Raw genomic sequence first — 13912 nt, 5'->3', positions numbered from 1 at the left:
TTAGTGCCACTCAGGGGGGCTTTCCCTTGGCTTGCACAGGCAGAAAATGGAACAGCGAGGCAGAAACAGGGTCGGCTCTCCCACAAGGAATGAATGACACTGATTTGCCTTTCTGCCTTGCTTTTCTGCCCCAGGTCCTTTCAGGCGATGGATGCATTGATATATACGGCTAGACAGATAAATAGATAGATGCATTATAATTCTAAGCTGTGACTCACATAACGAGGTAGGCTAGAAATACCCAGGGATGGACTAAATATGACTGATGCAGGTGTAGGAATGAATGAATGCTTCGTAATGTTTACTTACTATTGAACGCCATCATGGGAATCATGGACAGCCTGTTGCAAGCACCCCCGCCTGTTCTTTCTTTCCATGCTTTCGAGGTTAACACGAATACCACCACCTAGCAACTACAAACCAGCCTTCTGCATCTACACGGCCGAAATGTGGTGTTAAAAACGGCAAGCGATATCAAGCATGACCTCCCAGAGTCAAGCTGAAGCCTGCGTAATCGGGTGCATTGATAAAACTGGCCACCTGTTAAGCATAAACTTCACAGAGTGCATGTATAAACGATGCGTATTTCATGCGGTCTGTGCGCAACAACAGAACATGAGTTGGTATATGCAGGTTTACCTTAAAGCCTTCGTGTCTATGTTTATTCTCCTCGAGGCACACGCGACTGTCAGAAGACAGCGGGCTGCTTTTACTCCGCGGCGAAACGGAGTTCCTGGCTCCCTGGCATCTATCAGGCGTGCATGCACGGGCGTGATGAGCTGGATTCCGCTGCTCGCCTGATCGCAGGCTGTCGTTGTCACGGTGCTGCAGCAGAGACGGCTGCTGGCTTCTCAGCTCCCCGGATCCTCTCACGCAGCAGTTGGGTAGGCTGCTCCTCAGCAACCGCTGCTGCTGAACCTGTAGCTGGAGGGAAGGTGGTGGAGGGTTGTGACGCTGGCTTGGATGCTGATGCTGTTGCTGCAACAGCTGTTGATGCTCTTGCAATCCGCAGCTGCACGAACAATGATCTTGTTGGCAATTCGCAGTTTTGGCAGCCCCTCCGACACTCTGCTGCCGACTTAGGGAGGGTTTGGAACAGTCTGTGAGACTTGGGTTGCTCCCTTGGCTTTTGACTGGTGCTTCTTGACTGAAAGGGCTGGGCAGATTCTCTTGGCTCTGTTTTGGCAAAGGGTTTGCGGTCTGTCTGTGGCCACCCCTGTGCTCCGCGTGTTGGTGGTGATGCTGATGGACGGCTCCCGAGTAGCGATGCTGCATCCCCGCCTCACCTGCGGCGGAGTGCCGCTTTGCGTTGCAATGATCCGGCACCCTTTCACTGCGCGCAGCCCCGGTGGAGTCAAGAAGGCCCGTTTCATTGGTAGGTTTGACCAAGACCAGCCTCATCACGTCACTATGGAGTTACAGGGAGCCCCGCCTACATGTGACAGTCGAAGTGTTTATATGAATGAGTATACTAAGGGAAGTGCACAGTACGAGGTTGCGAATTTTGGGGGGGTTGGAGAAACCAGGCTCCCCAAAATGAAGACTCGAACCCCCTAAAGGAAATCAAAACAAAAGGTTGAGGGGGATCTTAGTTTAAATACATTTTATACAAGTTAGTTATGGCTTTAACGAACAAACGCTAACGAATAAAAGTTGTGTACGCTTGCTAGTGTAATAGCAATAGGAAGCCACTCGACCGGTTCCATTGCGGTCAGATTCTGTCGATATGTCCGTAAAACGTGGGAAATATTCTCATTATTTCGATCACGTTCAGATATATATATATTTCACAAAAAAGAAAAAGAAAGAATTGGTGTTTGAAAATAACTTTAGAAAGTCAATTACGTTTAGCTAACTTTTGCCAAATTACAATTTTCGCTGCGCAAGACGAACCTAGACAGAAAAAAACATGTTTTTTTTTTTTTTTTTACCTGACTAAAATTCATTTAAAATCGTCGTCCATGCTCCTTATACTTAGAAGGTGGTAATGACTTAGTGGTGAGAGTTGCTAGGTTGCTAACACAAATCCTGCTGGTTTGGTCCCTAGTAGAGGTGACTTAGGAACCGGAGGAAAACAGAAATCGCAGTCCTGATCGGGCACTATTGTACTCATGTTTATATGAAGTTGGTCATGGGCAAGTGTCCTTTAGTGAGATTTATCAGCTTAATGGCAACTTAAGCTTGGCCATTTCAATAACAAAAATTACAACTTAACATAATTGCGTAAAAATGACAATGAGTTGTGACCAGTTTTCCAATTTTGACCAGTTGTGACACATCTAATCTTAATGTGATGCAATGCTGGGTCAATCTGATGGTCAGGCAGTCATGAATCTCCTAGTAAACCTGTAAAAAGATCAGAGAATAAATGCACATCAGTTCCAATGAAGCCTTGTGTTCTCAAACAATAAGGTATACTAAGATGTATGCAGCACATGCACCTACATCAGTATCACAAATACATTGAAATTCAAGAGTAAAGTTGTTTAGATTTCAGGATAGTAGTGTTGTTTTTCATCAGGATTGAGTGCTGATGTCAATGAAGGTGATGCCAAAGTTTGGAGTTCAGAGTGGATCTGGGGCGCAGAAGAAGGAAGCTGGTAATTTGAGCTTTTTCATTAAGTAATTAGTCCTGAAGACCTGTATGGGTTCCTGGGCTGTATCATTTGCTTGCTGGTTTTGAAGGCAATGTTGCTTACAACCAAATGAATAATTAATTTCCCTTTCCCACTCCATGTTCAGTGACATGGGATTGCCTCTTGAAATGACCCCAGTGTAGAATTAACAAACAACATTTACATTAGGCTAAACAAAATGTTCTCAGTTGTCACTGCTATTTAGATTTATTTAATTTTGTTAACAGGTTACAGGCTGAACATTGAAATCAGAAGGATATATGAAGTGCATAGGGAAATGTTGACCAGTAAGCATACATTCTAAATGAATAGCCTAATATCACCACATACCCCTGGTTTCACAGAGAAGGTTTAAGATAGTCCCAGATTAAAATGCATGTTTTAGCTGTCTTAACTAAAAGCAACTTGCACTGACATATCTTAAAATATGTCAATGCCATTGTTTTGTCTCAAGTTGCTCATCATTAATGCTATTTTTTTATAAGGCACATCTATAAAAGCTACTTAAATGTCCTTATTGAACTAAGGCCTAATCCTGGCTTAATCTAAGCCTTGTCTGTGAAACCAGGCTTCAAAGTTAAATTGGTTTACCTTAGTATCATGAACTACGACAAATACTGCATGTTACAATATTGTTCATTCATGTTTACGTTTACTATTCATGTTATCAGAATGCTTTTTTTAATTGGTCTTGGATAATATTAATGTCTGCACATGCTAATGCATTTATGTGATACAAATTAACAGTAATTCACAATGAACAAAAGTATATTAATAAACTAATAACTAATAAATGCTGTTAAAAATGTTGCTCATTGTTAGTTCACAATACTCAAATGAATGTAAAGTGTTAACCAAATAGGATGTCATTTTTAGCAGAGAGAAGATGTAGAACCATTGACAGTGTTTTTTTTTCTTCTCCATTTTAAATGAAATGAAATCTCAACACATCTCTGCACTGACATCAGAATCAAACCTCCCCATATGGACCAGATTGTAATTTGTATAACCACTTAGGGCCTGGAAACAAACAGAGCAATTTTATGGTCTATCAGGTATTTAATATCCAGGTATCACTTTTACAACAGAAGGGCCATCTGTTTTCCATTTTAACCTGTACCAAAGAGTGAACATAAGTAATTCTTTTAGCAATCAAGCTGACAGCTCTTATACAAAGGCTTCTCATTGTGCATTATTTATACATCTCCTCCCGGCGTTCCACCTGTTCATTAAACTGCATTCGAACTTCTCGCCTACAGCTACGAGGAGGTTACACACACTCTAAATATAGATTTTATACCTTTAATTGCCTTTCTGCTGATCTTGGCTCATTTTTCTTGGAAAAATCCAGGCCTGAAGAAAAGCAACACTGCCTCCAGATCAGCACCAATCAATAGCCATAAAGGCACTAGAGCGGTTTGTGTTAATGTAGATACTTCATTTGCATAAAATATAAATGTCTGCAGATTGAAATGAATTATATTCAGCTTCAGGGATGGCAAAATGACAGTTTACAGTTTAATTAAATTAATATAGAGTCAATCTGAACAACACTTAAAAATGTTAATTTCAAGTCAGCCTATGAAACTGATTAGCAATATTGTGAGAACGGCTCAGGAAAAATATTGCAAAATGGTTGCTCCTGTGTTATTTTCTGTTTGTGCTAAGCTAACTGTTGCTATTACAGATGCTCTTTTGTATGAAGAAGCGCATGTTCCTGTCTGAGAGAGAGAGAGAGAGAGAGAGAGAGAGAGACAGAGAGACAGAGAGACAGAGAGAGAGAGAGAGAGAGAGAGAGAGAGAGAGAGAGAGAGAGAGAGAGAGAGAGAGAGAGAGAGAGAGAGAGAGAGAGAGAGAGAGAGAGAGATGGAGAGGTCCTGTCACAAGCAGATGAGTGTTCATTACTTTACCCTTGACGGGGGGTTTGGGCAAAGGGAAAGAGATTTCACGCTAATTTGTGGGATGACACCTTAGCCATTTCCAATATATATATAAAACAAACAGACCATAAAACTCTTGATAACTCTTGGCCTTGTTTAATCACTCCTACAAACACAATGTTTAGCATAACAGGCAACTTGTGATTTAATATCTCCCCATATATCATGCAACAGGGTTGATGTTAAAACAAAATTAAAAGGATGAATAACATCTGTCATAAAGGTTATGGACATTTCACCCATGCGTCATGTATAATAAATTACAGCTGTCTGAAAATACAGCCTGATGATCTGATCTGAGCAAACTCTATACACTTTTTGTTAGACGACAACACTTTACAATAAGGTTGTATTTTCATTACAGTTAACTACATTAGTTAACACATTAACATTAGTTAATGTGAACTAACATGAACAATTTATTTTATGAACTATAAATAACAAAGCTTAATAATAAACACTCAAAAACATATTGCTCATAGTTTATACCTAATGCTTTAACTAACGTTAACAAATGAGGCCTTATTGTAAGAATAAGAGTAAATCTACCATGTTAAGCCACCATGCCTAAAATATATGTAAACTATTGCACAGTAACTACTCAAAATGAAAATGTAATTTTATTTTTGCTTAGAAATAGTAGCTATTCATTGTACTTAAGTTTCCAAAAAGCCCAATCTCTGCATACAAGAGTTAATACTATGGAGTCTGACATATAGATTAAAAAACTTTCAAAAAGCATTAATAATTGTATACTGAGACATCCTTACCTTAAAGCAGAGTGCTCCTTTCCTTCGGTAAGCGCGTTAGACTCAGGTCCCCTAACATACATGAGGTGTGAGTGATGGGCGCTTTTTCGAGAAAACAGGATTTAGTCATCAGACATGCAGCTTTTTCCTCAGACGCTTGTCAGATGTAGGGGGCCGGCCGGTCTCTCTTTGAGACGCATAATTAGGATGCAGGCTGAAGAAAGGACAGCCCAGCTTGATAAGGGTTGGCATGCAAATGGATAAGGAGACAAAGAAACACAGTGAGAGAGAGAGGGAGGGAGAGCAAAACACTATATGTTGCGCACACCACAACACTTTCTGCTTTAAGTGTCGGGTGTCATTATTGCGTCCACTGCTCAGGTTGGCTGAGGTAGTCGAATACATTGAGGTCCGCAGATGAGGAAATCGAGGGGAGAGAAATCTGCGATTGATGCTCAGCAGTTCAAAGGCCTTCCCAAACCCTCTTATCTTTCCCGCCACAGAGGCAGCTCAGATAAAAGACAAACACACATCACACTAAGCATTAGACGGAAACATGGATGTTGGAGATGTACACAAACAGCAGCGTTTCATGCGTTAAAGAGTATATGGTCCTCTATTCATGATTACATTTTAAGTCACCATGAAATCAAAATTGACTTTTTTTTAAATGTATATTTCAGTATTTATTATAAATGACTGACTTATCCATGCACATGTTTATTTTTTTATTTATGTGCTCTCATCTTTAAATCAAAATAACTTCCTTCTTGCAGTGACATCTCTTCTCTGATGACGTTTTACTGCCGCGAGGGCAGGACAACCTTCCCGATGGACAAAATCAAGTCCAACCTTACATTTTTTTCTTGTTCGATAAGCCGTTTCTCTCTGATATGCCACAGTAGGGAAGAAAAGTATATTGCAAATTCAGTGTCATGCAGTGAAGAGGGTAGTTTTGGTTATTTAAAAAACTAAATATTTAAATAACAATAATTACAAATAATGTTTAAAATGTTTCAAGATGTTTATTTTTAAAGGCACACTATGTAGTTTTTCTCCGCTAGAGGTCGCCTATTCAAAAGAAAGGCGTAAATTGATGCGTGAAACGTCTTCACCTCACAGCCTGTGGAAAAGAATGGGGACGGGACTCGGGCAGAAATCATGTCCATGGATGAAATGATTAATGTTACTGTAGTATAAAGCAGAGCAGGGCCGAGTGCTGTGGAAGGTGAACGAGGCCACAGGAGCGATTGCTAATGAGAGAGGAGCGGGACACATGACTTGAGAGCATCTGAGCTTTTATTATGCCACAGTCGACCACTTATTCTGGTCAAACGTGTGGGGTAACGAAGCGCTGTTTTATCATATTAGATATATCTGAGTGTGTTGAAAATGACATCATAATGTTACTCCGTATGCTCTCTCAGCAGCTGCTATGAGACACTTGTTGCACACTGCAATGAGCTGGATCGATATTAGAATATTAAAGGGGGGGTGAAACACTCAGTTTCAGTCAGTGTCATGTCAATCTTGAGTACCTATAGAGTAGCATTGCATCCTGCATATCTCCGAAAAGTTTTTATTTTTTTAATAATTATATAAGAAAGATGCGCTGTTCCGAGTCTTTCCGAAAAAAGCCGAGCGGGTGGGGGCGTGTCGTGTGAGCGGAGCTAAATAATGACGTGTGCAGCAGCGCGCTGTGTGTTGAGTCGAGCGTCATCCCTAACAGCGGGAAAAAAACTTTGATTAAAAGCCATATTTTTATTTTGAATAGATACAGCCATACATCTATGATCCGGAATCAGACCCAGAGGCTGCAGTTGAACAGGAGCAGCAGCAAAAACGACTAGAGCAGGACGTCTGTATGTGGTAAGTTACAAGTTATACACTTACTATATAATATGCTTAGCGGCTTGTGTTATTTACATATTTATACTTGAATTATATCGTCGTATTTTTGTCTTTGAAGGTGTACATGTGGGAAGTGCAGTTGTGCACGTGTGTTTGTGTGTTTACGCGTGGTTTGTGTAGACAGTAAGCGGACTAAAAGCAGTCTCACTCACCCTTCTAACGTTGGGACTGCTCCATCCTTCAGCATTAGGCGATTGGGAAAATTCGGCGTCGAGCTGGGCCTTGTTTATGAAACAGTCGGCACCGAAATGCAGCGAACAGATATAAACATTCGCGCAACTCAGTTGCTGATCTGGAAAAGCAAATTACATCCACTGTTGCCTTAACGCGGGGTTTTTGGCGAATCTGTGCAGGACTGTCTTGGTCTGGCAACCAAAAACCCACTTTTTTGGTGACATTGTTATGTGCTATGTGTAATTGTCACCTGTCCAGCATCCTACAAGCCCCGCTTTGATGGGCGTAGGCTGTTGCTTTCGCTCTCTCCCTCGCTCTCTCTCACGCGCTTCCGGTAGAATTGTCCGTAAGGCCCATACAAGGAAATTCCGCCCCCACTAACGTCAATGGGGACGCATGATCTCAAAAAACTTGCCGAAACTTATGACTAACCGGAAGTAGTATTTTTGACAAAGAAATACTCCCATCAAACGTCCACCTTAACTTTTGAAACTTTGTCTATGTTTAGTATGGGATTCCAAGTCTTTAACAGTGTAAAAAGATCAGTATGCATGAAACAGCATTTCACCCCCCCTTTAATAAATGCTGAATGGCTTGTGTTGCTTAACACGGAGAAATGCTGTATTATAGTACAATAATAATGTAAAAGTTGTATAAAAGGCGTATATCAGCAGGTTATCAACTTAATCGAAATGATGTGCCACTATGCAATCATCAGAGTTTTAAGTCTGTCTACCGCATCAGATGTCGAAGCCGTCCGTGTAAAGTGTAATAATCATCTCAGAAAAAAGCAGCTATGATGAGGTCACCGAGGTCCGGACCTCTGTATTTTCCTGAGATGTAGGCTATATAATAAATGAAATAAATGCCTAATATAGTATTAACACTACTTTAGTATTGCAATGAATGATACAGCACAGCACCAAGCGCGCTTCTCATCGGAGCTGCCTCAGCGGTTTGTCACCGCGGCGCTCATCAAAATATTACCATAAATTTGTGATGACCAATCAAATCAAAAGTAGGCGGGCTTTACATTCACAGAAGATACTTAGCGCGAATTTCATAATTCAAGTGATTCATAATGTATTTTTTTTCTAATGTAACATATTTTGTTAATGTGAGGGGAAAATAAACATTAATGAACGAGATTTCATCAGATTAGGCAGAATGTGACTTTTTGACTTTCTCAGTTTGTGTAAATCCACTTGGGGTTCAGAGTATTTATTTTTTCCCACATTAATTTCACACGTCTAGCCTGCAATTATGTGGTTTTGTTTCAGTAGCTTATACTTTTTTCTTGATTTACCCTGAAATAATGGAAGTGAAATGTGACAACCTCCCCCATAGGTGCAGTAGGCTATGCGGTGTAACATGAGCATATGACAGATTAAAATGGTATCTGATATAATAGAAAGAAAATAAAAATTGTAAATAAAAATTCTTTGACAACAAACATCGTAAAATGCAGCTATACAGCATAGTTCAAAACATAATAATTAATACTTTCTGAACATTGAACTTTTTCTTATGGTTTCTCAATTTATAAAAGTATAGAATATAATTTGTATAAATTTTTGGGGGCCTTCAAACGTCTTAAAAATGCACATATGTTGATCAGAAAAATCAAAAAATTTCAGGGGAGTATTCCCCTGAACCCCCCCTAACTACCTCACATTTGAGAGCTCACTCATTTTAAAACCCTGCTTACGGCCCTGAAATTGACGTTGTTATACGCTCCCTTTTACTGTGTCTAATAAAATTAAGATTGTTTAGAAACTGTGTTTTAATGATTTTTTTAAGCTGTGTGAGTTTGGGCCACGAGTTCTGGGGGGCCTCCAAAATTCTGCGCCATAGGGCCTCTGCTTTCTAAATCCGTGGCTGATCCCACCCATCTCAAAACGATTACAATTTCATTCAGTTTGGGCATTTTTATTACGAATGAGGTGTTTATATGGCGCATTTTCAATGTGATTGGACTTTTAAACCGATTACAGTGCTCCATGTAAACGCACCCGACCGTAAAAAATTGCGCAACATGGCACTTTTAAAACTGCGCGCTCTGATCGGCAAAGGGGCAGAGATTTCAGACCTCCGTTTATTAAGGAGATGTCCAAGATTTCTCTTCTTGGTAGAGGGTGGTGCACAGACCTCTCCTGAATCATCTCTAGCAGTAGCAACCTCTGAAGCACCACTAACTCCGCCTCCGTTTCCCCCGTCAGCTGATACAATTTCCCCTCCGGAGTGCATCTTTTTTTTTTTTTATGTTTGTAAAAAATATTTTAATAACACGGTTTTGGCGGTTATAGATTTCTAATGACAGGGTTTAACTATAACCGTCGGCCTCACGGTTATATACTAACCGTCACACCCCTAGTCTCAGGTCGATGCTGTATTTGCAGACATATTGAGATTAAAACACAATGCTGTGCCTTCTAGATTGGATCCAACAGAAATGGTGCAACACACTTATGTGAGTAAAATGTGTTTTTATATGTAATAGTATTGCATTGTTATAGATCGTTTTGATTATGTGTACGTGTCTAACAGAACATACATTTAGCATGCTGGACTCGTATATGTATGGACCAGGATTCGCAAAGCCCAAAGTCCCGGAGGCATGCGTTTTCGAGACGGGCTACCAAAACGAAAGCCCGTCGGCAGGCCGATGAAGCTCAAATAGTGAAATCATATTCCTTTCTTGATCTGCGCTGTTCACTCTCTCTTGACTTGACATTTGAAGGGTGCGCGCGCGGTTCGCACTTATATCCACCAATCAGGTGGGCCATGTAATACAAAAATAATAGTCCAATTAATCGCGGGTGGATGAGAAATAAATCATTGTGTTTGTTTGATAAAGACGTTTACGAGCCCTGAAGCTCAATAAATATACAAATCTTATCCAATCCTAGCCGTGGGCGTTTACTTCCAAGTCTCCAGTGACCATCAAAAAACAGCATTCAGAAGAGAGCCTCAAAACCAGTGTAGAAAATAGCCTAATACTTATTAGTTATGATGTTTTTGAATGTAAAAACCACACAAACGTCATAAGTTAACCTCAGACAACAGTATTAAAAAAATTTAAAGCCAGTTCTTGACACCTTTAATGTTGTTTAGTATTTCTCTAAAATAAGCATTTTCAATAAATCTCTTTTTAAATGTAAAAACGAAATAATTTAGCAATGCTAGAAGAGCTTGGAAAAATAAAGTGGGGCCCAAATGTTTAATTTTGCTTTTTTGTATTTTGGATCTGCATAAGCATATATTATAATAAACATTATATAAACATATATTTAAAATAACATTACAAATGATTTTGAGTGCAATGTTAACCAATGTTTAAAATCTATATGAATTTCCTAGTGTTTCTCCAGTCCCCCTTTAATGTTAACGACAGCAGCGTTGAATACTTGAACAGAACCTGATCATGTTCTCCAACATGATTTGAGATGCTGTGCTGTAATGGAAGCAATAACATCTGAGGCAACATTTTCAGTGTCACAGATTTGATCAGATCAGACAAAAATCACTTATAATTAAAGTTCTTCAAAGGCCTCCAGCTAGAAAGAATAATGACGGACTTCGCATTTTGCCTTAGCTGGATGTGAACCGTCATCAATCAGTGATGTTCTGAGACAGATAAGGAAACTCCGTGCTATTTTAGGCCTGATGCTCTCTAAGACATCTCCCTCTAATGGCTGGATCGTCCCACGCAAAATGTGAGAGACCACAAACATGACATTAAAAACAATCATATATTTAACAGTTTTGTTCTTATAGTGTGTGGAGTGCCCCGATGTGACCATCAGCACACCACACACTAAAGCCGGGTACACACTGTACGATTTATTATCCTTTACGACTGTTGCTTGTCAGACTGCATAAACACGATCCCCGCTGTAAGCCATGTCACACTGTGGGTTGTCAGCTGTCATTAATGTCAGACTGTACAGCAGTCAAGAAGCTAGAAGATTCGTCCGGGGTTTTACATCATCAATCCGTGACATGTTCAGTGATGTGAAGGTAGAAATGGTGGCTAGCAAACAAAAACAATCTAGTGTTCATTTTGACTCTGGCTTCTCTTGAAAAGAAAAATAGAAAAGAGCGATAACAATGTGTGGAGCAAGTGGCGTTTTTTTGTTGGGTCATCAGGTTCTGTGCTCCTATTGGTGTTTGATTTGATGGTTGTCGTAGAAGTCACTCTACAGGACTGTGCGTCAAATCTTCTCACACTGCCAGATTTCGTCTGATGTATAATTTGATGGCAATGGTCATTGATCATTGACGTGGTTGGTGCACGTCAAACGAACGATCAAAGACAAAGATTTTGACCTAGGATCAGAGGAATCATTTAGGATTCACAAAGTTTGTCTCAGGCGGCCAAATCATGGCCAGGTTTAAGATTACATTCACAAAAAAACAGAGTCCCGACTTTGAACATGGGAAATCTTGCAAAATCTCTCGTCAAATGTGACTTATGAGTAAATGAACACAGTGGACATTGGGCAAGAAGAAAAATGTTCTGATGAACATGGACTTTACGTTTTCGCTCCACGTGACAATCTATAGCGTCTGTGCATTTGTCCATGGTGTCAACACAACAGGATTATGATTTACGATTTGAGATCAGTGCGGGCCCATACGGTGTACATTTTAGGACATCCTCAGACCTCAGAAGTCATATGAAGTCAGTGGGTTAAAGTAGTGTAATGAAAATGCAAATCCTCTCTCGGACACTAGACTGTGGCACTTAGAAAACAGCAGAATGCCTAAGGGCCCTATCATACAGCCGGCGCAATATGACGGCAAGTGCAACGCTTTGTTTTTTGCTAGTTTTAGCATGATGCAATCATAATTTTTACGTCCACGTTGTTTGTGCGCATTGTTGGCGGGTTGCTATTTTGAAGCAACTGAAAACGACTGCGCCATTGACCAGAAAAACCTGATGCGTTAATAACGTGACTATAAGCAGGTGCACAACATGCATACACTGCTTATTACATACACAGGGATGCACAGCAGCACACAAACATTATTGAATAAAAATACGTTCAGTCTTTCTGCTTGCAAATTCTGCCATGTAAATAGCGAATCCGCCATGGTGCAACCACAACTAGCTTTTAAAGGGAATGGGAGATGAGACTCTGATTGGTTTATTGTGTGTTACACCCAAAACACACCCATGACTCATTAAGAGACTAGGTACAACCCTTTTGGACCATATGCCTGGTGCCTGTTGTCCCTGTCGTTAAAAAGCAAATGTGGATTCAAAAGTGGACCATATGCGTCAGACCATACGCTCAGATTGAATAGGGACCTTGATGTCTGATGCCTTTTTGTATGAGCCAGTTTCTCCCAATTGAGACCTGACACCTGGCATTGATTTTCAGGAGACCTGAAGCCTTTCAGTCTGAGGCGCAATGCCGTTTTGTCCAATGGCTGAAGCCCTTTAGTCTGATGTATGTTGCCCTTTTGACATATGACTGACTTCTGAGGATGTCCTAAAATGTACACCATAGCAGATTCCAAGCAGATTCAGTGACTCTTAACACGCCTCACATCACAGGAAAATCGAATAAAATAATCAGTAGAACCATCCGAACATTGTCCAAAGGGGAGAATTGGGCCCAAAAGTGGCTTATCTTGTAGTGTGTGGGTGCCTTTAGATTCATCATGCTGCGCAGAGTATCAGCTATTCATATTGAGCTTGATCCTGCGACAAAACCACTCAGTCAGCAAAGAATTTTGCACTTAAGAAACCTTATCTCTAAAACGATCTTGATAAAACAATCACGATGAAACAGCGCTGCTAATAAAGATTGGCCAAATATAGTCACTGCCCTTGAGTGCAGGAAGGGGATGTTTTTTAATTAACACTCTCAGTGGGTCACAACTAATAATGTGCAAATAGGTTTAAAAATAAAACGGCACTCTTACGTGAGTAATATCTTTGCTTTGAAACACCCTTTTTCAAAGGTTTTTAGGTTGATTAAAAACACCTTTTGTTTTACAATAGTATTTGAGGTCTTCATATGTTGTCCTCGTGATTGTTTTAAAGGCAGTTACGTCGAAGTTATAAAAAGGACACATTCTTTAAAACATTCTGCATGGGAGACGTTTTTTTAATGGAAGGCGAGTAAACGGGAGAGGTTATCGCATGGCATAATCTCTAGATGACCTACAGTTCTTTCACTCTGACGCTGCTTGATGACACATTATGGCCATAAATTACCTTAAGTGCTAAAGAGTGTTCCTGCCGAGGATAAAGGTGGCCACTGGGAATTATCCAGCCTGCAGGCTAATTTCCTTTCCTTCCGGAACGTCCCATAGGGGTCAGTGACCAGTTATGTCTGTCGATTATGTACCTGCATAGACGTTATCAAAAGCAAATCTACCTTCAGTAGGTCTGGAGTATCACATACGCTGCAAACATGGTTGAATGAGGGACAATGTCATCATGGGATGGCACTTTCCATCAGAGTCCTGCAACGGGTCGGGTACCCGC

At 40.4% G+C, this 13912-nt stretch overlaps 1 protein-coding gene across 2 annotated transcripts in view; it reads right to left on the bottom strand.

Moving 5' to 3' along the window:
- The window catches only part of kcnn1b (potassium intermediate/small conductance calcium-activated channel, subfamily N, member 1b), a 42275-nt gene extending 40738 nt beyond the window's left edge, over positions 1 to 1537 (bottom strand). Inside the window, exon 1 of one of the 2 annotated variants that reach the window (XM_067414217.1) lies at positions 640 to 1537. In XM_067414217.1, coding sequence (XP_067270318.1) covers positions 640 to 1401 — 762 coding nt within the window. In that variant the 5' untranslated portion in view covers positions 1402 to 1537. The remainder of the gene's footprint in view (positions 1 to 639) is intronic. The other variant, XM_067414216.1, reaches the window with a different exon arrangement.
- Between the last annotated feature and the right edge of the window lie 12375 nt (positions 1538 to 13912).

Source organism: Pseudorasbora parva, chromosome 13 (genome assembly GCF_024679245.1).
Source record: "Pseudorasbora parva isolate DD20220531a chromosome 13, ASM2467924v1, whole genome shotgun sequence".
In the NCBI taxonomy this organism is placed as follows: domain Eukaryota; kingdom Metazoa; phylum Chordata; class Actinopteri; order Cypriniformes; family Gobionidae; genus Pseudorasbora; species Pseudorasbora parva.
This window is presented reverse-complemented; position numbering and strand designations above follow the sequence as displayed.